This window comes from Juglans regia, chromosome 7 (assembly GCF_001411555.2).
Source record: "Juglans regia cultivar Chandler chromosome 7, Walnut 2.0, whole genome shotgun sequence".
Classification (NCBI taxonomy): domain Eukaryota; kingdom Viridiplantae; phylum Streptophyta; class Magnoliopsida; order Fagales; family Juglandaceae; genus Juglans; species Juglans regia.
The window spans coordinates 17,527,401-17,553,509 of record NC_049907.1 but is presented as its reverse complement, the minus strand read 5'-3'; the positions used below and the strand labels follow the sequence as shown (position 1 = coordinate 17,553,509).

At 35.6% G+C, this 26,109-nt stretch overlaps 1 protein-coding gene across 2 annotated transcripts; it reads right to left on the bottom strand.

Moving 5' to 3' along the window:
• Window positions 1-604: 604 nt before the first annotated feature.
• Window positions 605-15,280, bottom strand: LOC109001160 (kinesin-like protein KIN-12C). 2 transcript variants are annotated; one of them, XM_018978315.2, is made up of 35 exons: window positions 14,563-15,280; window positions 14,115-14,270; window positions 13,712-13,795; window positions 13,516-13,635; window positions 13,282-13,395; window positions 13,098-13,190; window positions 12,849-13,009; window positions 12,694-12,768; window positions 12,299-12,386; window positions 12,129-12,187; window positions 11,978-12,041; window positions 11,789-11,854; window positions 11,539-11,706; window positions 11,339-11,443; window positions 10,946-11,181; window positions 10,784-10,853; window positions 10,634-10,687; window positions 10,487-10,545; window positions 9,861-9,927; window positions 9,711-9,770; window positions 6,868-8,863; window positions 6,704-6,777; window positions 5,229-6,527; window positions 5,026-5,133; window positions 4,701-4,855; window positions 4,533-4,620; window positions 4,350-4,424; window positions 3,549-3,788; window positions 3,144-3,242; window positions 2,986-3,060; window positions 2,848-2,906; window positions 1,958-2,069; window positions 1,774-1,875; window positions 1,470-1,696; window positions 605-855 (listed from the first exon to the last, which is right to left on the bottom strand). In XM_018978315.2, exons 1-34 carry the CDS (start codon window positions 15,121-15,123, stop codon window positions 1,520-1,522), a joined length of 7,119 nt encoding a protein of 2,372 aa, XP_018833860.1. In that variant the 5' UTR covers window positions 15,124-15,280; the 3' UTR covers window positions 605-855; window positions 1,470-1,519. The 2 variants fall into 2 exon arrangements, with proteins under 2 accessions (XP_018833860.1, XP_018833861.1); XM_018978316.2 differs by having other exon boundaries at window positions 11,351-11,443.
• Window positions 15,281-26,109: the final 10,829 nt, after the last annotated feature.

Sequence of the window (26,109 nt, the reverse complement as noted above, 5' to 3'; positions counted from 1 at the left end):
AGCTGCAGTGAAAATTAGTTTTCGTGTATGTAAATTCTATTTGAAGTCAAAATTGGTATTGTTGCTGATTTATACCCAATACATGGCAGACGTCCGTATTTAAAGCTTTTTTATGAAAACAATTTGATATAATTCTTTGATATTATTTTTTGCTTTAATGATGAATAATAGCGGGACAGGTTAGCTTAATTATGACAAACTTAATTTAGTTCAGTTTAATTTTAAGCTCAATTTATCATTCAAACATCAAATTTTCAAATTACTAAACTCATTTTAACTTAAAATCTCTTTACACTTGAGATTTATAATTATTTTCAACTCAACACATCTTTATATATAGGATTTATAATTTTTTTTAATTTTTTATAAATAATATTAAATTCATCTTAATTCAAACATATCTAAACTCATTTTAGATAAATTTTACATACTCAAATCACTATTATTCATAAAAAAATTCAATTTAATTCAATTCAACATCTAAACAAAGACTTCCTGGGATTCTTGCGTGTGCGTTAGTATTATTATTTTTTGCACAAAATGATAAACTCAGAACTGAGATGAATAAACTATATTTTGGTTTTGGACTCGAAATTCAATTGCAGGCACCAAAAAGAGGAAACTTGTTTCCGGACTTTGAATTGCCAACCAAAAATATACAAATATAATATGTACATTGAATGGAACGTGATTTATGTAGTCCAAAGCCAACTTATTCTGCACCTCAAATAGACCAAAACAATTGAATCACAAACTGAGGCTCACCAAAAATATCGAAGATAAAGATAAAACTAATTTACAACTTTAGATTAGTCTGCCTCGGAGTTCGCGTGGAAATGTGATGTTCGCTTGTATCTGCACAGAAACAACGATGAAATTATTGATCATTTCAACCTAAATAGAAACCTGCACAACATCTGGCTGGTACCAGCATCTGGTCATAATGAGAACAGATTCCTCATTCTTGTGATATCAGTTATCGGATAAACTTGTTCATATTTCATAGAGAATCCAACATAGCATTCGATTGTACCCAGGTTAATAAAACGTGCCACATACAGTACTTACTTTTAAGTTAACCCCAAAGCCCTGGTTATCCGGTTAGAGGACTTGTTTGAATAGTGAAATGAAATAAGATGATTTTAAATGAATTGAATAAAATATTTTTATAATATTATTTTTTAATATTATTTTTATTTTGAGATTTGAAAAAATTAAATTATTTATTATATTTTATATGAGAATTTGAGAAAGTTATAATGATGAAATAGATTAAGAGTTTTTCTTTATCCAAACAGTGCCATTGATAGCAAAAAAAAAAAATGTAAATGCGTGTAACTAACATGGACCCTCACGATTCCTGGTTGACGTCATACGTGTGTTAAATTGAAAGGACCGCCATAGTTTTCCGTCCTAAAAGAAGGATGCAATTTTATTTTATCATGTCGAACTCAACTAAAAGGTCTTACCATGGCAACTGGGCTTTGCTTTCAGACACCATCCTCAAGAGATGACTCGCCTATCGCCTATTTTTTGTTTCCGAGCCATGTCCATAAGTCCTGTCATTTGGATGACTGCCACTAGATCGCCGATACTGAGCAAGTTCATCATTCACGTGGGAAAGACGTCTTTCAGAATGTGCCAGCCTCTTAGTGAAATCAGCATCACTCAGTCCCAGTTTCGATGAGCTGTTGTCCTGTTTGTTTAAAAAGATCTTTGGCGTATAAGTTGAAAGTCCATTATGGTGGTAACATCGGTAAGATGGAAACATACCTTGGTTTTTTGAGTTTGTTGTTTCATACTCGGTGCTCCAAGAAGTGCTTTTACCATGTCATCCAGTTCGGTGACCCTCCTCTTTAGGTTGGTCTTATCCATCTACCAGAAAAAAGAAACTTAATTATCAGCTAAATCTATTGATGCAAGGTTACAAGTGCAAAGAGATTCTTAAGTATCCTACCTTCAGCATCTCATTCTGTGCAGAGAGCAATTGATCCCGCTCTAGGAGTTGCTCTACAGTCATCTGAACTGCAAGTACATCTGCTTCCTTCCTATTTACTTCCGATATGCAACTACAGAAACAAGACATACATTGAATCCACAAAGAAGATGGTGCAAGATCATGAAGTCACAAAGATGTTTACTGAACAAGATATGCCAGCTTTGGTGTCTAGTAGATAGCATAAAATGATAAGAGCAACGTCAGGAACAAGGCCACTATAGAGATAGCAGTATCAGCTGTGTTTCATAGACACCTCATGCAAGTTAAAGCATCCCCATCCCAAAAGCAGGTGTAACTGCAAATTATGCCCAGCATGACAATTTTTGGACTCATAAACAGGTGCCAGCACGAAATGCACCACTTTCTTCATTGATGCTGCATGGAAACATGTCTTTGTATCTTAACGTTGAAAAACAGAGTAACCTAACACCTTGATACATGTCCACCAAGTTCCTGAGGGATAGAGCAACACATAGGGTACCTTCCAGCAAATTGAGGATTTATAAATGGACGAGATATCACTGGCTATAAAGGTAAAGTTTCTTGGTCATTCTGTGTCGATAAAAAACATGGGGGAATTTAGTTTATGATCTCCGACCCCACATGGACACCTCTACAATGAACAAGATTTCAGCTACAATAATTCATAATTTTAAGAAACCCAAAAGGTGTACTTATAAGGTTCGTAAACATGAAATTGATCAAACGTAATTCCTTGTCATCTGCCTTTTTCCTCCTGGGATGAACTTTGACATATTGGATAATCTGCTTCTGGATTCTGAATCTTATATTATATACACAGATTACAAGGGAGAAAATAATTGGCCTCTCAGCATGCAGGATCTAACCTTTCTCTTTCCTCAAGTAAATCATTAATTTGCTTTCTCAACTTGAGAACTTCTTGCTCCTGATACAGTAAAAAATAACGCGTTAGGACTGTAACTAAACGAAATTAGTGATAGGTTGAAGGCCTTTCTGATAACCACCTTTGCCACAAACTCTTCTGTTTTCTGTTGAGCCTCCACCACTAACTTTTGGACCTGATACTGGTCTATTAAGTTCTACAAATGCACCAAAGAAAATGCAAACAAATGAGATCAAGCTATTAACGCTTTACACCTACAAAGGGCTAGTCTAAACTTACTGCATAGTTAGTCATGTCCAATTTCACCCCAAGTAAATCTCGGATGACATCATGTGTCATGCTTTCTGCTGCAGCAAGCCTTGTATTCAACATGCATACCTGCTCCAGCACAGACAGAGTGAACTACTGTTTCATTGGTTACTCTGCTAAAGGAAGCATCCACACATACATACATGTATATTGTGGTTAAGTGCACTGTACCTGCCCCAGCAAAGGGGGAGGAGTATGTGTGTGTGTTGTGAGAGAGAGAGAGAGAGAGAGAGAGAGAGATACTAAAACCACCAAGAAAAATTGCCGAGTCCTTTTTTATCTTTTCTGGGACAGCAATGAAGTGAGCGACATTGGCAATAGAATAGGTTATTGCAGTGGTGTTTATGAAAATATACACAAGAACGATTACTTAACCTCTTTTTGCCGACTTGCCGCCAATGCTTTAAGCTCCTCTATACGAATCCTGGCCACTGACAATTCCTGATCCTTCTCCAAATTCATTTGCTGAACCAAATTTGAAATGCATCTGAATGGTGAGCTGGAGCCCCTTGTCCTCGTTGAGATTCTCTCAGTTTTATCTAATGTAAGAGCACTTGATGTTGAATATGATAAATCGGTTTTTACTTCATTAACCATCGCCTCCAGAGTCTTGTACTGTAAAAGGTGTGGATGGAGATAGCAAGTCAAGATAGAGTAAAAAGAGAGGGTGGAAAGAAAAAAACTTATGAAAAAAAATTTGAAAATCAATATCTAACTCAAACACTAAATTTATTTCATGGACTGTCCCACAGTCCCAGTTAGTGCATGCCCCAACACTAAGAAGGTACATAAAAGCTAGTGAAACAAAAATACATTTGGAATTTGAAATAACTTTCTGGCTACCAAGTAAATCAGATATGGTCCTATTGAGTGCTGGCACTATATGCTGGATGATATAAATCAAGCTGATATCATGTATTAGAAATTTAGTAACCCAGAGGGGGTGGCTCAAGTATAAAAAATTTGGTCTTGGCAGTACGCTCCCTTCAGGTCTAAGGTTCAAACCCTTGGATTCAAACAATTTCTAGGGTCGCACCCATCAGTGAAAAGCCAATAATTTACCTGATCCATGTGATGTAGACACATTACATGGGTGCAGGGTTTAACCAGGTAAAAAGACATTGCATTTCGGTTGTCCTCATTTAAAAAATTTAATGTGCATGTCAAGTATGGTACCTTTTGTTGGTATTGTGATGCCTGGGCTTCAGCGTGCAGGACAAGCTCGGAGATGTACTCTTTGCATTGTTTGATCTTCACAATGTCAGATTTTAGTTGTTATAACAGGGGAAAATAAATGGCCTGATGTTCTAAGATTCAAAAGACCAAGTGAGAAACTTTTGTAGCAAGTGAGAACAAAACCTCTTTATCCTGTTCTAGTTTTTCCTCTTCAAGAAGTTTTATTCGATTCTGCGCCTCATGAAATTCCAGTAATCTACCTTGCAGGTGCCTGCATCAGAACAATTTCTTTGAATATCAGTAAAATGGAAAGAAAAAAATTCATTCAAGGAAGAAAGCAGCAATACTGACATAGATTCAGGTTGTTGAGTAACAGAGTTTCCAGAATCCGCATTCTCAGTGAAATTTTCAACTGAAGACAACATCTGTCTCAAAACTTGGAGTTCCAGTTCTAGAGAATCTCGGATCACTCGATGCCTTTCTACCTCTTCATTCATTTCATCCACCTGAGCTAGGAAAGATTCTATGTCAGTTGTCTTCATTGTGGTACATAATGTATACAACATATCCTAAGCCACTTTACAAAATGCCCATAAAAAATATAGCTCAAATTCCGACCCTTTTTACAATTGTCAGTAAATCTTAGATGAAAAGAAGGTACTGCATGGGAACTAACCTTTTTCTCCAATACATTTATGGTGCACTCAAGCTCCTCTACAGAATGTTCTAAAATCTTCACCTCCTCTTCCTTTTGTTCAGCATACATTTTACTTGCCTCTGTCTCCTACAAAATTATATTCCAAGTTCAATCCAAGAGACAATCCAAAAGTCATATCCTGGATATATGTAAAAGAACAAGTAAAATGCTTAGATACATACCTGTTGACATTCAACAGCGACAGCTTCCTTTTCATCAACCAAAGCATAAGCCATCTCTAGTGTAGCGTTCAAGGATTGAACTTCTTCATGGAGTTGGTCTCTTTCACTGGCAACCCTCCTCAATTCATCTTCAATGCCTTTACATAAAGAAACTGAAGATGTTAAATGAAGAATTTCTTTCTCCAAACCTTTGACCACCTCCTTCTGTTCATCCAATAGCTCTTCTGTTTCAGATTTTTGGAGATAGATATCTTTTAATAGAACCTTCAACTCAGTGTTTTGGTCCGAGTAACTGGCTATTGTTTCTTTAGCCTGCTCAAGATCAGAATTTGAAATAACCAAAGCCTTTTCGGTATCAGCTAAATGACCTTCAAGTTTTCTATATTGAACCAACACGTCATCAAGCTGACTTGTTTTCATCTCTAGCTCATGTCGAACTTGGCGTAATGAAAATATTAGCTTTTCAGTTTCATCTTTGATGTCCTTTGTATTGGAGGCGGATTCCTGCAACAAGCTGAAATCAAAAAGCAAACCTTCTAATAAAACTTCTTTTCGTTCCAATTCTTTCTTAAGTGCCATGTTTTCATAGATTAGGTTATCACTGGATAACCCCAGTTGTCCCCCCCCAACCTTTCTCACTAATTCACATTGATCTCCTTCCCCCATGACTTTCTTACAAGGAACAATGACATCATCCTCATCACTTGAGCACATATTTTCTAACTTTATTACCGGACGGTATTCTTGATGTCTGAATGCACACAAACCAGGTTGTCCAAGCAAGCATGGGAGTTTCCTGATAAACTCCACTGTGTGGCACTGATATAGCACAAAGAAAGCGAATCCTTTCTCCATTATCTCAGTGCAAATATCTTCTACTGATGATCTGGAGTTGCTCACTAAGCAAAGCATCTCCTGTCCCAGAGATAAGGCATCAGAATATATTACGCTGAAGCTCTCATCTACAACCTTTTGCATTTGCACAAAGCACCCTTCAAGCAATGATAATGAGTTTGCCATCTCTGCCAGACCATACTGGATTTGATCCTGCAGTGATTTGTTCTCCTCTTCTTTCAAACGTATTGATGACTTAAGTTGTTTGACTTCTTCAATCAAGCTTGCTCTCTCTACCATCAAATCCTCACCAGCTTGCTTCCACATACCAGTCAACTGTTTTGCACTTTCATTTGCTTTCAGCAAAGCATTTAACATCAAATCAGCTTCTCTCATTGTTGCACCGGCTTCCTCAAACTTGGTTAAGAGGCTACTAGCATGATTAATTTTCTCATCAGCAACTACCTGCACAACACCAAACATTGCAGAAAATATAAGGCCGGTGATATTGTTAAGGAGAAGCTTGATGATTGTAAGGGTCACAGCAATTTTGTTATTGGCCCCTTTGAACTGTTGCTTTGACCTTATTTATATAAAGAAAAAAAATCTACATAAAATCAGAGTTTGAATTTGACCTATACCTCTCTTATATTATAGCAGCCTGCTTCAGCTTTCTCAATTCCATACTCAATAGATGGAACAACTTGCTTCAATTCTGCCATTGATCAGAGTTAATTATGTCCCTTTCATAAATGTTTTTTTTCATATAACTTTATGAATGCAAGTAGTTCAAGTAAACACATACCTTCTGAGCAAGAAAAATCTCCAACATCTGACTTGCTGAGCAGTGTGCTTAACTGAACATATAGTTTACTGAAAATATGGAATGCCATTTCTAATTCCTTTCTCAGGCATAATCTTGTTGCTTCACTCTGTATTTTCGAACCTTTTAGAAGCTTAATTGACTTTTCTGATTCTTGATCATCAGACTGAACTACCAAGCCTCCTTCAACTTGAAGGTCCATCATGTTTACCCCTGCAGGAAACCTGGGCTGGAAAGTATATGAGCTGCCATCCGATTTAATTACTGAAGCAACACTTTCACTTGAAACATCAGAGTCAATCATGGAACAATCAGAAATCCATGTATCCGCTTCCATTAAGTCTTCCTCCTCAGAGAGGCACTCAAACTCATTTACTTTTGTTTTGATGCAATCTTTAATGAGTTTCAGTATGTCATTTGTTTCAGCAAGTTTGTCTCTTATCTGATTCAGCATTGGATTCTCATTTCCAAATTTCATAAATTTTGGAGGTTCCATTGACAGTAATTCAACATTGCAGAACTGAGAATTCTTATGATTCTCTCTCAATTCCATACATATTTTCTTCATCTCATGACTCTCTTTCATTAACTCCTGAACCAACTCTTTGTATGCAGAACAAACTTCACAGACATCAAATTGGAGGGCTTTTAAATGGGTTTCTACATCTGTATAGAGTTCATTAATAGCATTTTCAGACTCCAAAACCCCAAATCTGGTCAACTTCACTTGATATTTCAAACACTCCAGTGCCAAAACATCAGCATCAGTCGTCATCTCAGAAATCTTATGGTTGCCCACATCGATGAGCTTTGGGATTATAATGTCTTTCTCAACATTATTTACCTGAGCAACCTTGTGACAATCACAAATCCTTTTTACTGCTACAAAACCAGAATTAACACATTTTTCTGCTTCAGTAAGCTGATCAATTTTTATTTTGCATTTACAATCTTCCGTCTTTACCATGTTGGTGTTCCCATTCATGAGCTTGCTTAATTGTGTTGCCTCTTCAGTACTTTTGTCAATATCTAGTTGCTGGAATTCTTTTAAAGCTATTGTTGCTTCCTTCAAGGAACTTAATTTCAGCTCCATTTCCATCACCATCGTCTGTGCATCTTCCAAGCTCTTTTCTAAGAGTAGAATACTTTCTTCCTTATCCACGCAAACTCTGGCAGCCCTCTCTATGTGTTCACTAATACAACTAGCCTTTGGAAATGAGCAAGCAATACCTTCGATCTGGCCAGACGCATCTTTGAGGGATTTAGAACCATCTACAAGGAAGCTTGTTAGTTCCAGAGTTGCCCTTTCCCATTCCATACAAAGTACCTTTATTTCCTCCTCCTTGGCTGCTATTATGTTTCTTAGTCTTGTATTTTCTTGAGTCATGTCACATAGCTTTTGATTGAGTTCTAACTGAATAGCAGCAACATCTTCCTGTAAATGAATAATTGTTCTGCTCGTCTCCATTTCAACCTGTTCACATACCAGTTGAATTTGGTGTTGCTGAGATAACTGGGACACCTGATCCTCTTGATACTGGTTATTAAGCAATCTGACCTCCTCAAGATCCTTACTCATTTTGTCCAACTTGTATTGCAAAGCCTTCTGGTCAATTTCTTCATTTCCCTCCGCCAGCAAGCCCATGTTTTGAGTTTCCAGATTACCTAATTTCAGGAAACGACTCTGAGGTTCCAGTACTGTTTGTTTATCTACCTTGTCCTTCTTGCTTACCATTCCCATGAGTCTTTGATTCTCCTCCTGTATATGCTGCAGCTCGGTAATTAGATGGACCTGCTCCAACTCCATTGCTTCAACCAACAATCTAGCATCCATCAACTCTTTTTGAGGATCATTGGAGTGTGACAATGAAGAATCATCAATATTCTGGTCAATTCTATTCTTTCGAACCTCATCATCTGCCTGGGTACTAGATGCCACCTCATCACCAGATTCACTATGGCTATATATGCTTTCTACCTGTAAATGTGGTGATTAATCATAAACTAAAACAATGAAGAGAGAAGTGACACATAGCATTTATGCAAGTCATTCTGCTGAATACATCCAAAACACGTATGATTTCTTGCTTGTCTATATATCTTCTGATAAATGAACAAAAAGCTTTATTTTGATAAACACCAGAACAATGCATACATGGATTTTTTTTTTTTTTTTTATAAGTAAGAGTAATTATATTAATACGAATGAAATAGACATAGCCCGTGTACACAGGAAGTATACAACAAAACACCTAAATACATTCTAAGATCAAGAGAATAAAGAGAAGAAGTCATGCACATTGTTTCCATTTAGCACAATGGCCGAAAACCAAAACATTAAAGTGTGTAAGAAAAAATTATGTAGTTCCGCCATTGTGCGCTCCCTATCTTCAAAACACCGCTCGTTTCTTTCTGACCAAATACACCACATGATGCACAACGGAATCATTTTCCACACTGCTGCCACTTGTGCATACATGGATTTTTTAAGTAGGTTTTTTTAAAGCTTTTTCTAGTTAGTTTAGAAAACAATAAAATTTTATTATCAGGAAGATAAAACATATGTGGTTAGGCATTTTCAACACAATAAACAAAAAAGAAGGTTGAAAATTTACCATGATTCTTGTGTTTGCCAATTGACAAGCCAATTTTATGTTTCGTAACAGATCACAGTATGAGATTTAAAGGCACAGGAAATGCAATGGCACATGCAGCACAGGTCAGCAAAGATCAGGTATTGTTCCAAAAGTTACCAGTTTCTGCATGTGTAATCTATAAAAATCAATCAAACATCACACAAAAATCAAATTGGTATCAGTTCTCACCAATAAATAATTATCCGTTTGCCTAAACTCCTCAGAATTCTTGGAGAAAGAATCTGTAGCCTGCAAAGAAATGAAAAAAGTTGTAAATCACCAAATTGAAAAGATTAAGCCATCAAAATTACCCCAACTTTGACTATATGCTATCCATACAGAGGTAGACGCAGCTTGACTGCAGTTCAAATATTTTCTCAGTTCTGTTCGTAATTCATCTACTTCCCTGCAGATATGAGGCATAAACAGCATATTAGGAAAGTAGCAATGAAGAATATTTGTCAAAACCTTGTTATCGTTATGCTTAGGCAAGAAAAAAGACAAACAGAATGACCTTTAAAATTGCTCAAATTATTAAAAGGGAGACTAAAATATGTAAATAATGGAACTAAATGGCCAGATGACAAAAGGGTAGTTATTGCCCAAGTAAATTACATCAATATAATTCCATGCTTAATGCCCATAGAAAGGGCCATGCTAAGCAGATTTGATAGTTAAAGACAAAATTGACACGATGTCACAAATAGTTTATCACATGCAGAGAACAAGGCCAAAGAAATTCTTGTGGACTGGCCACTCAATTTGAATACTAAACCCATTTTCAATAAAATGATTAGGTAGGAAGAAATACAAAAATTAATTAGTTGACAAAAAAAAACAGGGCAACATTAGTGCATTGGTAGGGACCTGATTTCCTAGCCCAGTAGAACCAAATCAGAAACTGGCAGCAATGTGTTGCAGCAACTATTGAAATATGCCTAAAATGAAGTGTATTGGCCAAGTACCTAATCAGTTTGAAATTCATATTCCTGGAATCTTCCAACTCTTTTATGGTGTCATTATCCTGCACTTGAAGATGATGTGTATTAAGAACTGGAAAACATTAAGAACAGAACAAATACAATATAATTAATTAGAAAGTGTGTGTCAACCTGATTGTCATTTCTTGCAGGGAATGTGAGCTTTCCTTCAAGTGTTTCCAGAAGCTGCACGTTAAAAATGTTAGATAGCAGTGAAAGTATCAATGAAGGATGTTATTGTAGTAAGAAAGACAGAAAAGGGGGAATAAGATCTTCATGTACCTGATTGCGCAATTCTGAAACTTCAGCCAGCAATGTTTCTCGCTCTCCTTGTTCATGAAAATTTTGGAACCTGAATTGAGGAATGATGCAAAGTGAGTCCCTAACCTCCAGAAAGAAGACAGAGAATCATATAAAGTACTAGTTAATATCCATGGAAACTACAGCTGGAGTTGCTCTTGTAGTCTGATATTCTCCAGAGCAAATTGGGTCAATTCTGGATTTTTATCAATCCTTGCCCGAAGCATCTGAATCTCTTCCAGTAGAGCCTTATTTTCTTCCATGAGATACTTCTCGGAAGACAGACTGTCATTCACAAGCAGTTCAAGTTGTTTAATTTTCTCTTCACGAAACCGTAGCATCATTTTAGTGTTCTGAGCATCCTCTTCCCTTTGGCAAGCCTGCAAAAGATGCCACGATGGAAAACAAACCACGTCATTTACAAAATAGTTTGTGATTAAGCATGTGACAAACCTGAGAAATAGCAAGAAATAATGGGGCCCCGTTTTTTTTTTCCAGAAATAGGAAATTATGGGACTGGTTTAATAACAGATATACCAAGAGGTTCACATGTTCAATTTCAGCCTCTAGCTTCCGAACTGCTATCTCTGCCATTTTTTCTCTCCTCATAGCACCAACTAAATTAGCTTCCATGTGATTTATCTGCCACATAGATGCAAGCTAATTGTCCATAACTATATAAAACAAATCTTAAGATGGAGAGAGAAAGCTTCAAATTTAGATGACGGCATGGTTACCTTCGTGCTTGGGAGTCTACGTATCTTATGATTACCAGTTGGCTTTCTCTCTCCTGAAGAGTCATATCCCTCAGACAAGTCATTCAGTCCAGATTCTTCAGCAGCTGGAATATAACTTGAGATAGACCTTGTAAGGTTATTATACTTCATCAAAATGGATAACTGGCCCTGTTTGAGTTCAGAAATGCCTCAGCCCTAGTACCTAAAAGTGGCATAAGTAAACATCTCACAAATTTGTAACTATCCATACCTTCAACTGTTGGATTTGCCGCTGCAGTGCAGTTACATCACCTGAAGCATCTTCATTCACTTTAGCCTAGAAAAGAAGCACGCCTCAAGTTGAAAACAAAAAAAAATTACGTAGAAAGATAGAAAAAACTCTAAGCCTCCTAGTTTGATTGGAGAATGTACACAAACACGTGTGCATTTAACTTAGTACATTGTTCTGAATAAGTTTGGCACGCTGTGCAAACTTCAGAGTGCTAAGTGTTTCATTTGCAGAGCTGCAGGGAAATCAAAACCAATGTTAACAAATAAACATTACTATAGGTAATCAAGAAAACACCTAAAACTCGAGGAAAAATCCAGACCAAATAGATGGGCTGACATTTGCAATGATCGTTGTCTTTGAGTTTCCTCCCAAAGAATCCTGCATTCACATTTCACAGTTGTAGACATTAGGAGCTCTTTAATAAAAGGCAGCAACATAAATATCTGACAAAACTAGATCATCTTCAGTTTTAGAGCTTTAGAATCTAACCTGAAGTAGAAATGTGAGCCTTGAGTCTCTGTAGGGCACATGTCTATGTTTCCCATGTGCTAAATCCACTAAAGACATTATCACTAAGCTAAAAGTACAAAGTGAAATGTAATTTAGTTTAAACAATAATAATATGAAACTCTTGTTAACAGCATTAAAACTAAATGCAACCATATGAAAAAAAAAATCAAATTAAGCTTCCAATGCCCCCAATGGCTTTTATTTAATTTGATTACTCACAAGGTTAGTTTTTCAAAGTTATCAAGACGAGTATTTCAGCCAAAATTCATAGCAAGCATCACAACCAGAGGAATTCCATCAAATATGAAGACACAGCATTTGATACAATGCTACGATTTAAAGCATATTAATAGAGAAACTGATTTTTTCAGTACCCAAGAGTTGACAAAGATTTGTTTATATTTGCTGCTTCTTTCAAACGATCTCCCTCTGCACCAGAGCTTTTCTGCCTGAATCAGTGAGCAAGGTGGTGTAGTTTTGTAGAGGAAGATGAAAAGACAATGCTGATTTGTATGAGAACAATAGTTACCTTTCAGAACCAGCTAGATCTACTAAGTTTAACCTTGCAAATCTGAAGTGAGTCATGGAATCTTTCTCCCAGCTGCTTTCAACGATACAGGTAAAAACACTGTGGGAGCGGCTGCTCTCACTGTTCATATGAGTTGCCGCCATTTTCCTGTTTGCAGCACCCTGGTATGATAGAATTACACAACCCATACTTATGACCAAGGATGCAGTGAATTATATTAAAGTTAAAAGTTTCACCTGAAACTCCCACCTGTAACAGAAGTTTGACAACATCATTGACTGTCCTCACATTATGCTCCGTGAGGTTTTCAACATATACCCCTTTCTTCAAGTCTTCTCTCAGCTGCAACAGGATAAATAGATTGACAACACCCATTTTATGAAAAATTAACGGGAAGCATCCCATGTGTATAATATGAACACAAATACATTACCTGTAGATTAGTTGATGAGGGCTCCAAAAGATCTGTTATCTGCTCATTGTAAATCTCTAGAAAGGAACATTTGCAGCTATACTTCAGCTTTTCATCCTTCCTGCTCTCTTCCTCCTACATAAATTATTTCTAATTAGATATCCAGTAATAGGTAAAAGAAGAACCTAGAATCACAAGTCAAATAAATGTGAATGATCAAATCGTTGTAAAATAATACAAATTCAGATATCCCACCACCCTAATTCTTGTAAATAAATATTCAAAAATGCGTGGAGTTATCCCACTATCTTCATTGAGCCTTCCTTCCATCTCATATATCTCACCCATCATAGTATATGTTTTGCCACTTCCTGTCTGCAGAAACATACTGAGCTTCAACATCTTGTTCAGAGGTATATAACAAACAATCATGAACCACAGAATCACATACCTGACCATATGCAAACATGCAGCTATTATAACCAGACATGCAATTCTCCACCATGGGCAATCCAGCAACCCTGAACAGGGTTTCCTACACCAAATCCATGCAAGACACCACATAAAAATCCAAACAAGCCTGCCTTACCCCTCAAGGCCCTTTTAGTTGTTATGATTGTAAAGAAAATTATACGAACTGAAAAACAAAAATCTTCCACTTAATTGATCTTAAGACAGATATTTGGCATATTTGAGATGAATTTTCATTATTTTAGAACTCAAAACCAAATAACTAAAACATTGCCTTTCCACTTCCTACATTGGTATTGTAATACTTACCTGACAACTAGCACAGGTACATGTGGAAACAATATTCACATTGTGAATTATTATAAACGGGATTGTAACAGCACCTGTGATATGGTCTCGCATGCGATATGATCAAAGGTAAATCTGGTTTCAGGATGACCAAGCCACACCAAGGTCCGTGCACTATCCTGCCTCAGGCATCGACCATAACCTTGAGAAACCCTCTCTGGAGCACTCAATGGCCGAATTCTTATCAGCACCTGAATTCAACAATCACATATCATATCCACCAACAAAGTCTAAGTTGATAGGAAGTTTATAGAAAATGGTGAATGAAAATGACTTAACCGTTATCCTAACACTATCGCAGATTCGGGTGATAAAGGACCGCTTGTTATAAATTATAAGTGAAAATAAACCCTAGTACAGTCTTCTAACACGAAATCGCTTAATTGACAAAAGTAATCTGATGAAACAGTTTGTATAAGTAAAATCCTTGTTGAAACGATGGACAAAAAAGAAAGATTCAGAAAGACAATTTATTCCACAAACCTGTACATTGTGATCCGCCCAGAACGACGGATCTTCTACCAGCTCAAAATCCTGAACGTCCCCTGGAAGTTCAGAATTCGCGACCGAAATCCCTCTGGAAACCCTAGAGAAACTTCCTCCTTTCCCCCCAGCGTACAATGGAGGAGCTCTGATTGAAGTAGGTGCTCCTGTTGCACCACCAATTGAAGCCCTTGAAACACTCTTCACCGGAGTGGTCTGCGCCGAGTTCGGCTCCGACTGCGCCTTCGTCCCTGCGCGACCTGACACCCTGGGAGTCCCGTAACTGAGGCCCGCATTGCCAAACTTCTCTACACCTTCAAGCTTCCTGTCCGATGATCGACCTCCTCGACTGGCTTCGAACTTGTGATGAGTATCAAAATCGGGACCTTGTGGATCCGTTTGGTACTGAGATGGATCATGAATTGTATTCAGAGGAGTTCTGGGGGGTGGAAAATGAACCGGATTCAGCAAGGTTTCGAATCCGTTTTCGTTTGTTTCGGATTGCGTTCCCTTCGAAACGTTTCGAGCCGCAAGTCGAGAGGTAGAGGTTTCCTTCGACATGTCAAGGCTAGGCTATATTTTGGAAGAAATTAAAGAAGCTGGCACTTCAATCAAACATCCAAAACCCTAATTAGATCCATGAAGAAGAAAGGAAGAAACCAGGGAGTATTGGAGTTTGAAATCGGCTTCGGTATTTGAAGATGGGATAGTGTCAGACTTGAAAGCTGAAGCTCAGTGACATACATGAAAGTAGTGGACGACGATGAAATAGACCAGACGCGCCCGTTTTTTCAAATTTGACTTTTTATTTTGATAGAAGAGACCCCTCAACTCTTTTAGAATATCAAAAAGACCCCAAAACGAATTCCAGCATTTATGATGAATTCCAGCATTTATTTTGATAGTTAATTCCGTTTCCCCACTTGTAATTTAGGCCTAGTTTGTTTTTAAAAAACATCTTATATTATCTTATTTCATCTAATTATTATAATTTTTTTAATTTTTAATATAAAATAAAATAAAAAATTTAACTTTTTCAAATCTCAAAATAAAAGTAACATTAAAAAATATAATAATTTATTCAACTTTTTAACTTTAATTTCATCTCATCTCTTTCTGAAAACAAACGAGCCCTATCATTAAATCGAAATAAAACAATTCGTGTAATTTAAGCTAACATCCAACAAAAAATAATTAATTATTAATTCAGTTTTCCTAAAACCTTTTTTTTCTTCAACTCACATATTTTTTTAGTCTTGTAAAAATTAATAAAAGTTATTGAATTTTAAAGGTTTTATTTATTTTTATAAAAATATATTTTCTTTATTATTGTATTATAACTCGATGTATACCAACTGCTATATGGTTAATTAAAATTACCATATAGTTATTTGCATGCATCCTACGACTAGGTGTAAATAATAGTTGTGTCAAAACTTGATTTTATTCTGACGAGTGAATGTTTAGATACAAACATCATTTAAATATAAAATATATTTTAATTTTAAATTTTTTCATCTAATTATTATCTAATCATTATCTAAACACAACAGTAATATAATTTTTATAAATTTTAAAACAAAAATTATATTCAAATAATTTTTTAATTATATAATATTTTTATTCAATTTTTTCTACTTTATTTTTTCAAAACCCACACAAACATCTTTAACTCAAGTAATTCTAAAATATTTGAAGGATCTAATCAAGCCCTTACAGTTATTTATTATTCAGTGGTAAGGATATTGGTGGGCAATTTGAAGAAGGAAAAGTAGTAAACCATGATTACAATGATGTTGTTATCCGTTAAAAATGTCCCTACACTGATTTTAAAGGAAAAATCACGTTACCAGTGAAAAGGAAAAAGGAGAAAGGAATATTGGGATTTGAATTCAAACGTTTGCTAGAGCTAATGAGTCCAACTCCACCAAAATCATGGCAAGCAAAATAAGAACAAGCAATCATGGGTATATAATTAAAGCACAAAAACGGAGCCAATGAGACTTTTTGAAAAGTTTGTAAAGTCTCCACGTCTAAAAAGAAAATAATTTGTTCTCAAAAGTGTGGACAGTTTTCTAAAAAGTTTTTCTACTTCATAGCAGTGAGGAGCGTATACTCTTTATTAGAGGGGTAAAAATTAGGGGTATAAATTCAAATCGGAAAACCAAAAAATCGGACCGGACCGGACCGAACAGGACCGGTTATCGGTTTTGAACCGGATCGGAACCGGCCGGTTTTTACATTTTCCGGAACCGGACCGAACCGGTTGATTAAAAAAAAATAAAAAATAATATTTTTATATATAAGTTTTATATAAAATATTTTATATATATTAAATATTAATATATATAAGTTTTATATATAATGTATAATTATAAATTTTTATGTGAAATTTTATATATAACATATATATTCATATATGAAATAATTTCTTATTATAATTTATAAATTATTACATAAAATGTTAATACTAAATCACTAAAAGTTTATAACTAATACTAATATATAACTTATAACTATACCAATAGTCTAATATTAATACTATTATATAGTCTAATATATTAATAAAAGTATAAAACAGTTTTTTTAAAATCAATTTTTTAATGAAAAATTGTGAAATTTACATTTTAAAAAAACCGGAAAACCGGACCGGACCGGATCGGAAACCGGTAAAACCGGAAGTACCGGTTTAGGAGGGTAACCGGTGCGTAATCGGTTTTGAAAAATACAAAACCGGTACATACCGGTTCGGTCCTAAATTTTATCCAAAACCGGACCGGACCGGACCGGTTACACCCCTAAATGAAGTTGAGATGTTTTAGTTATACTGGCATATTTTTCACCTTAACATTTTATTTCCACTGCGATTATTACATACTGCTAGTTGCATAGTAGGATGCATTGCATATTAACTGTCATGAACAGAGGTATGTAACATTGTGTTGCATGTCCCGACGCTCTAAGTCTCTTTTTCATTCCAAGCGGGAATTGGGGGCATCACATGTTCCTACAAGATGGAACTCAACATTCTTGATGTTGGAGGTGATCCAAGAATATAAGGTAGCTTTTGAATTATTGGGTGATGAAGACATTCAATATGTCAAATATTTTGATGAGCACGAGAGATTAGAAAAGCCTATTGATGATGATTGAGGTGGTTGCTATTTTTGTAGATTTTTTTAGTCTTTTCTATGAGGTCACATTGAGACTATCTAGTTTTTTGTACCCTACATACAATGATTTATGTCAACAAGTATGTAAGGTGAAATAAGAATTGGATAAAATGTGTATAGGTGACCATATTAGGATGTGAGAGATGACAGTGATAATGAGGGTCAAATATGTCAAGTATTAGGAAGATTTCAGTAGACTAAATATTTTGTTATATGTAGTTGTTGCTCTTGACCCCCAAATCAAGATTGATGGCATGATATATGGTTTGGGACTTGAGCACGGAGTCACATGGGCTGAGCTTATTGGGACAATGGTTAGAAAAATCCTCGGTAAATTATTTGATGAGTTTACTATGATTATGGGTAGTAATGCATCTACACCTATACCTACCACACCGCCTCCTCCAGAAGCCAGGGCGGGGAAAAATTGTAGGTTAATGTGGGATGAAAGCCTCTCATATAACCCTCTACTAGTCCATCAATCTATAGAGGTGAAGTCCGAAGTAGACCGATATTTGGTAGGGAATCTTCTCTCATATACGACAGAACTTGATATATTAGCATGGTAGAAGACCAATGCTGTGAAATATCTCATCCTTAGAGAGATAGCACGCAATATTTTGGTCATCCCTATTAGTATCGTTGCTTTAGTACTGGGGGCACATATTGGATTCATTTCGGAATTCTTTGTCTGCTACCATTATGGAGGCATTGATTTACACATAAAATTAGATCAAATGGACAAAAATTCATGTTCCGGATCTTCTTGACTTTAGGGAGGCCAACGAAGAGGAGAGTAGTGATCAACCTGGATCTGGTAATCGTTAATTTCATTTTATTATTTTGATTTATTTTATTTATATTCATTTCAACGATATTAATTTCAAATTTATATGTTGTAAAAATACATGAGACAACGTCTACCTCTGCTGCAGTATGACTTCACTATATTAGACTCCGACCCACTATTGGCATTTGTCATGGGTTTGTACAATTTGTATTATCACTTAATTATTTTTTGTATTTATATAATTTTCAGTATCTAATTGTTTTTATAATCTTACTGTCATATGTGCATCTCAAGCCACAATCCTAATCTCAGGCCTAAGGACCAAAATTCAAATGATATATCCTCAATGTCTCATCTTGATCCCCATCTTATCTTGGTTTAATCAGATTTTAGTTTCTAATTTTTTTCATTTCTATTGGTTTTTTGTAATTTTAATTTTTGTTTCTTGTTTATAATTCTAAAATTATATGATTAAATCTAAATTATAAAATGCCACCTTGAATATAGTTTGTTAATTCCGTTTCCCCACTTGTAATTTATATCATTAAATCTAAATAAAACAATTCGTGTAATTTAAGCTAAGATCCAACAAAAAATCATTAATTATTAATTCAGTCTTCCTAAAACCTTTTTTTTCTTCATCTCACATATTTTTAGTCTTGTAAGAATTAATAAAAGTTATTGAATTTTAAAGGTTTTATTTATTTTTATAAAAATATATTTTCTTTATTATTGTATTATAACTCGACGTATACTAACTGCTATATGGTTAATTAAAATTACCATATAGTTTTGCATGCATCCTACGACCAGGTGTAAATAATAATTGTGCCAAAACTTGATTTTATTATGATGAGTGAATAGTTAGATATAAACATTGCTTAAGCATAAAATACATTTTAATTTCAAATTTTTTATTTTTTTTAATTAATATCTAATTATTATTTAAATACAAAATCAATACAACTTTTACAAATTTTAAAATAAAATACAAAACTCAATACAAATCTAACAAATTTCAAAACAAAAATTATATTCAAATAGTTTTTTAATTGCATAATATTTTTATTCAATTTTTTTTCTCTATTTTTTTAAAACTCATATAAACATCTTAACTCAAATTATTTTACTAATTTTAAAATATTTCAAGGATCTAATCAAGCCCTTACAGTTCTTAATTATTAAGTCGCAAGGATATTGGTAGGCAATTTGAGGAAGGAAAAGTAGTGAACCATGATTACAATGCTGTTGCTATCGGTTAAAATGGTACGTACCTGCACTGATTTTAAAGGAAAAAACACGTAACCAGAGAGAATGAAAAAAGAGAGGAATATTGGGATTTGAATTCAAACGTTTGGTAGAGCCTATAGCTATTGAATCCAACTCCACCAAAATCGCAAGCAAATTAAGAACAAGCAATCATGGGTATATGATTCATAAAAACGGAGCCAATGAAACTTTTTGAAAAGTTTGTAAAGTCTCCTCGTCTTAAAAGAAACAGCTCTACTAGGTATAAGCAATCTTGTGTACCGATTGCTGATATGGCCTATTATATTAAGGAAAAAAAATAGGAAAAATAAAATACGAAGGAAGAAGAAGACATACAATCAGAAGCTTAAGGCCAGACCAGAGATGCTCGCAGAAGAAATCTAAGGTCACGGCCAAGTCTTTTGAACCTGAAGACATACTCGGAAGGCTAGACCAAATTGGAGCGGCTTGCAGCCAACAAATACCGATGAATATACAATGGCAATGTTAAATAAATTGAATTCATCACTCAACTTCATCTTGGATATTGTTTTAAAATATTGGTAAATATTATCTAGATAGGGGAAAGGGAAAGAGCATGCATCTCCTATAACACCTCATATCACAGATCCATCAACAATTCCATCAATTCAGGTATTCAACACCTCTTAGCACATGTGGGTTCATTTGTAACTTTTCTAATTGTGTTCACAGATGCAACTTAGGGTGGATGGAACCCAGCTAGATAGCTTGCCTGGAGGACAAACACCGCTACAAGTCAATGGAATTGGGGAAAATTCGGTTGATGAGTAGAAGTAGAGCGCAGTGGCTACCATCTTTTAATTCCATGTTTAATGTCTACCTTACATTCCACTTTGTAAGCATGCGTCTGTATTTTAATAGCAGTTTACTTGCAGTTGGAGGAACAATTTCATATTTCTATCACTTTATAGACCTCATATGTATAACCATGTTAACATGGCTGATGGAGAGCTTGAAAAAGCTAATATATATTGTTCTTATGAGTGTAAATAAGAGTCAATGGGAAGCATCCGTTTATCAGTATTTTCATCTGAGTGCAGATTTTGTGAGGAAACAAATGGTCCTGCTTATGGGATTCAACCCCAGTTCAAACCCCCCCGCGTGCTCTTATATCCAAGTTGTGAATGGAAGTTTCTTTTTACAGTATTATTTTTTTGATAAGTAAGACATGAATATTTATATGAAGATTGACAGAATGCAGGTAAACAAGAAAAAAGCTTTTAGGATCATTTCCAAGAGAAGCTGAAAATTATCCAAACATTGAAATCTATATATACAACAACTCAAAATAGTTGTGACTACGTTCATTACAACAACGTGAGCAATAAGTTGGTTGAGATTACAAAGTTCCAGTCAAGGGGTATTCACTATGATTGTATTAAGTACAATGAAATTAATATCGAAATGAACCAATAGATACAAAAAAGTGTGCATTCATGCCGGATGTCTGCTTGGTCGTTGCAAATTACAAAGTTGCCTTTGAATATCAACTTGGTTGTTGTGGACTCTCAACTCCCTCTTTGCAACCTCTTCTTCTATTTTTCAAAGCTCTTACTCCTTCCTTAACAACTCAATTTCTATCTTCAAAAATTTTTTTTCACTTTCCTCACTGTTATCTGGTGGGAATTCTGATCTCTCATTTGTTGTGAAGGTAACGGGCCAAATGCAAATTCTGGTGGGAATTGCCAAAACTTGACAAGAATAGGCTGAACACAGTCTGGAATGCAAGGCAAAACATAATGAGATTTATTGTACTAGTTACTGCACCACTCAATGAAAAATTTCAGCCAAAATAACCACAAAAAAAAAAAAAAAAAAGATTGCAATGCTCAGCTTGACGGGGCCCCAATCCAAGGCAACAAAGTCTCGTTGATACAATTGACTCATTGTCAAACAGTACAAGTGAACTACTAAACTCAGTCCTATTGAAATAATCTGAATGTAGCTTTAGACAGATAGACATTCCAAAGAGAGAACATAACAAAAAGAAAAAATAGATAAAGCTTCACATGTGAGTCCACAACAATTGAAACTATAGCAAACCAGCTTGCATTTCTTAATGTGACAAACAAAATAAGAAATAGAGAAAACTTAGTCCTAATCCATCTAATTGAAACTATAGCAGTTCACATGTGAGTCCACAACATTGCAGCGACAATCCAATTCCAAAATTAGATAAAACTTCCCAACCTATGATCATTACACAATAGCTTTCAGATATACCAAGGCTCACCATTTCCTAGTTACTCATTCAAACCCCTAGTGAGCATACACAAATAAATTAGCAACAATAAAAATACCAAATATAATATTTTCTATTAATTGTCATCATAATTAAGTTCAAAACTAAAAGTACCATCCAATCTTCTGTCACATTAAGAAATGCAAAAGCAAAAGCAAATGAGTCACTGGAAGGAGTGCAACCAAATGTGCAACCAAAAGGCCAAGCAAACACATCTCAAATTCAGGAGTAAAAAGAAAAGGCAAGAGGACAACTAATATTATCTTTAGTGTGTATATTAGGTAACTAAATGAGTCACTGGAAGGCAACCAAATGTGCAGGAGCATTCAATTTCTAGTCATGACTTATTTCTAATCATAAAACTAGAAAATCTAAAAGATACTCAACATGTCTTCAAATCCAGATCAATGTGAGATCAACAATCCCTCAAGCCTATTTTGAATGCACAATGAAGATAATAGTAGAGAAATAATCGATGTCAAAGGGCTGTATATTGGGAGATTTTTAGTGAAAATCTCTAAACAAATCAACTCAACAAATAAACCTAAATTTACTGAAAATCACAGAGAGAGAGAGAGAGAGCGATATACCGGTGATTGAGAAAAATAAAGTTGGCTTCAAAAACAAATCACAGAGAAAATGGGGTTAGGGTTCGGAAGCTTTAATGAGGGTTAAACGCATATGGGGGTTCCGAAACTTTAATGGAGATGACGGGGAGAAGAGGAGAATGGAGGAGAGAACGTCATCGTCTGAGAATGGAGGAGGGAAGTCTGAGAATGGAGGAGAGAATGGGTTTCAAGTTGCAGAGAATGGAGTGAGAGAGAGAGACAACAAAAAGGACTCAGAAAACACAATGTTTCAAGTTTCAGAAGTGTACATCCGAATGAAACACAGTTTCATTAAAGCCTTCTAAATTACATTCATCTTCATTTAAGTTTCATTCCTTCCCGCATGCAACACAACCCGCGTTTCATTTAATTAAAACTCACCGTTTTACTAACTGACGTGGATCTTGGTGCACGATCGGCACACGAAGTTTGTTGCATTCAGTGTTTTCCTAAAAGAAAATAATTTGTTCTCAAAAGTGTGGATAGTAGGTTTTCAAAAAGAGTCGGGCTACACTGCTGCTAGCCCACTCAAGTTGACCGCTTGTTAGTTTTTGTTATTTGTTATTTTTCTTTTTCTTTTCACATTTTTTAATATTTTTTAAAAAATAAAAAAAAATATCACAATACACATAAAATCACTTCCTTAATCACTAAATAAAAAAAAATTGTTAAGATGTCAAATTGAATGGTACAACTTGGGAGACAAAGTAGTTTTTTCCTTCCAGAAAAGTTTTTCTACTTAAGAGCAGTGTAGAGAGTATACTCTTAATGCTATTAACATGACATGGTTTAATTTATAAAAAAAATTTAAAATGATATTTTTTCACATCAAATATTATCATATCAGCAATGTAAAGGATATATCCTCCATATTAGTTGGCATAGTAAGATTTAATTTACAAAATAATTTAAGTTTTGATTTACATATGGAGAATGAAGGTACATTCTCTCCATCCGCATAAGGAGTTAAACTCTTATATTCATTCATGAATCTATGAATCGATGATAGAACCTGGTAGGCTATTTATAAGGGTTGAGGTGACCTACTATGGCAAAATCTCTCCATAACCCGACTCTCAATATCCAGTCTGGTGTATTATCTTTTGGAGCATAGTACAACCATTGATAGAGCCCAACCGATGCGGATATCTATCTGGCTTGGACTTATCCTTGTATCTTGCCAAGATACAATTGGTTAGGTTTCCATCTTGGTAACACCTTTATAGGGTTTATCTTTGACTTATACCAGTATTAGAGGGATACGAGTAGTTGACTTTATCCTTGAATCCAAACAGTGAGTTTGATGTAGCTTACTTTTTCAATCGCCCTTTGTTAATCGAGTCCCAAGTGACTGTGCCCTTTAGTCACCTAGAAAACATATTTATAACCTACAGTTACCTCAAAAATTATTGTCACACGTGTGTCGGCAAGAATTTCCTTTCTTTTTTTAACTCCTTTATTCTCTCTCTCTAATTTTATCTTTTCTTCCTAAATCATTCATTTCAACTATGATCACTTTCTTCTGGACACATGTCCTTTACTTGTTGCATCGCAATTCGTGCATTCAATATGTCTAATGGTTCACCTGCCACTCCACGAATCACCTCATTCACCTCATTGTGCAGTGTAAAATCAATTGGCCCGGCTCATTTGACACACCTCACACTCCTCGTGCAGGGTAAAATATGAGATTTGGTCAGCGTGCTCCTTTTACTTTTGACGCATGTCATCCTTCATTTGGCTTCAATCACTATGCCCTTTTGCCATTCCACCTTCCCATAACCTCACCACCTTCTTATGGCTTCACATTTTTCATGCTTGCTTACATTTATCTCTCCTACACTGGAATCTTATCATTCATTTAATCAAATGACTCCCATAAATGCTTTTCGCTTGCTCATCGGCCTTCTCGACCATGTCAATCCCCAAAAATGGTTTTTGGTTCCTCCTTGATTCCACCTTCTCAATCTATCTCACGGGAAGGCTGATCCTTTGGTTGCCTAAATTACTCAAGAACTTGAACAATTTCTTTTCCCAGTGCGTAACTCCACTAGTAGTTTGTGTGATCTTCTCCTCGTGTGCCGTTGACTAACTCAGGTATGCTTGTGGTGTGCCCTAGCAACCTACAATCATGAAGGAAATCTCAAGGAACCCAGTGAGGGATGCCTTTAATGCTTAAGTCAGTAATGAGTTAAGTTCTTCTAATGACTAATGAATCTTTCAATCGTTGGTACATACCTGGTAGGCTGTTTGTAAGGATTGAGGTGACCTACTATGACTAAACATCTCCATAAGTACGACTATTAGTGCCCATTTTGGTATATTACCTTTTAGAATACGATTCGGCAGTTGATAGTGCTCATTCGGCACAGATATTTCGCTTGGAATTATTTTTGTAGATTTGTATCTCGTTGGGATACAATTGGACTAGTTGGTTAGGTTTCCATCTTGGTAATGTATTTCCAAGGGTTTATTTTTATGGACCGGTCCCAATATTATAGGGATACAAGTAGTTGACTTTATCCCCAAACCCAAATAATGAGTTTAATATAGCTAAATCCTTTAATTGTCCACTGTCACATGAGTCCCACGTGATTGTGGTCTTTAGTTGCCTACAACTCTTTCTTGACCTACAAAACATGTTTATACCTAACAGATACAATATTCTAACTAGAACAATATTAATCTTCATCCTAGATTTATTATACAAATCACAAATGGCAATGTGTTACATTTTAAATGTCACTTACAATGTACTACACCAATAAATATGCCTAGAAATGGCGAAATATCCTTGTTTGGTTGCACAAATAAAATGAGATAAAAGTTAAATAAAATATTGTTAGAATATTATTTTTATTTTTAGATTTGAAAAAATTGAATTTTTTTTATTGTATTTTATGTAGGAGTTTGAGAAAGTTGTAATGATTAGATGAAGGGAAATCCTTAAGACCGGTCGGGCTGGTATTAAGCAAATAACATCCTGCCAATCACATAGAGACACGTAAGCCTTCCACCACAATTATCCTAAAGCAACACTACACCAAAAAAGGGCAAGCTCTTCTATGCAATTTCAGCCTCTTACCCCTCGCACCCGAAGGAACCCCCAGCTGCATCGGCGGAACTCCCCATGAATCGCACCCTCTTCGTTGACGTTCAACCAGAAGGAACTCCCCCACGAATCGCACCTGAAAGCTCAACCCGTCAGCGTTGGCCCCCTTCAGAACCCCCCTTGGTCGAAGCTCAGCCCCCTTCGTAGTAGCGATAACCATTTCTGGTATGCCCTTTAACCAACCCTAAACTTGATTTTGCTTGGATTTTGTACCGATTTTGTATTTTCCAAAACCGATTACGCACTGATTACTCTCATAAACCGGTACTTTCGGTTTTACCAGTTTTCGGTCCGGTTTTCTGGTTTTTTTAAAATATAAGTTTCATAATTTG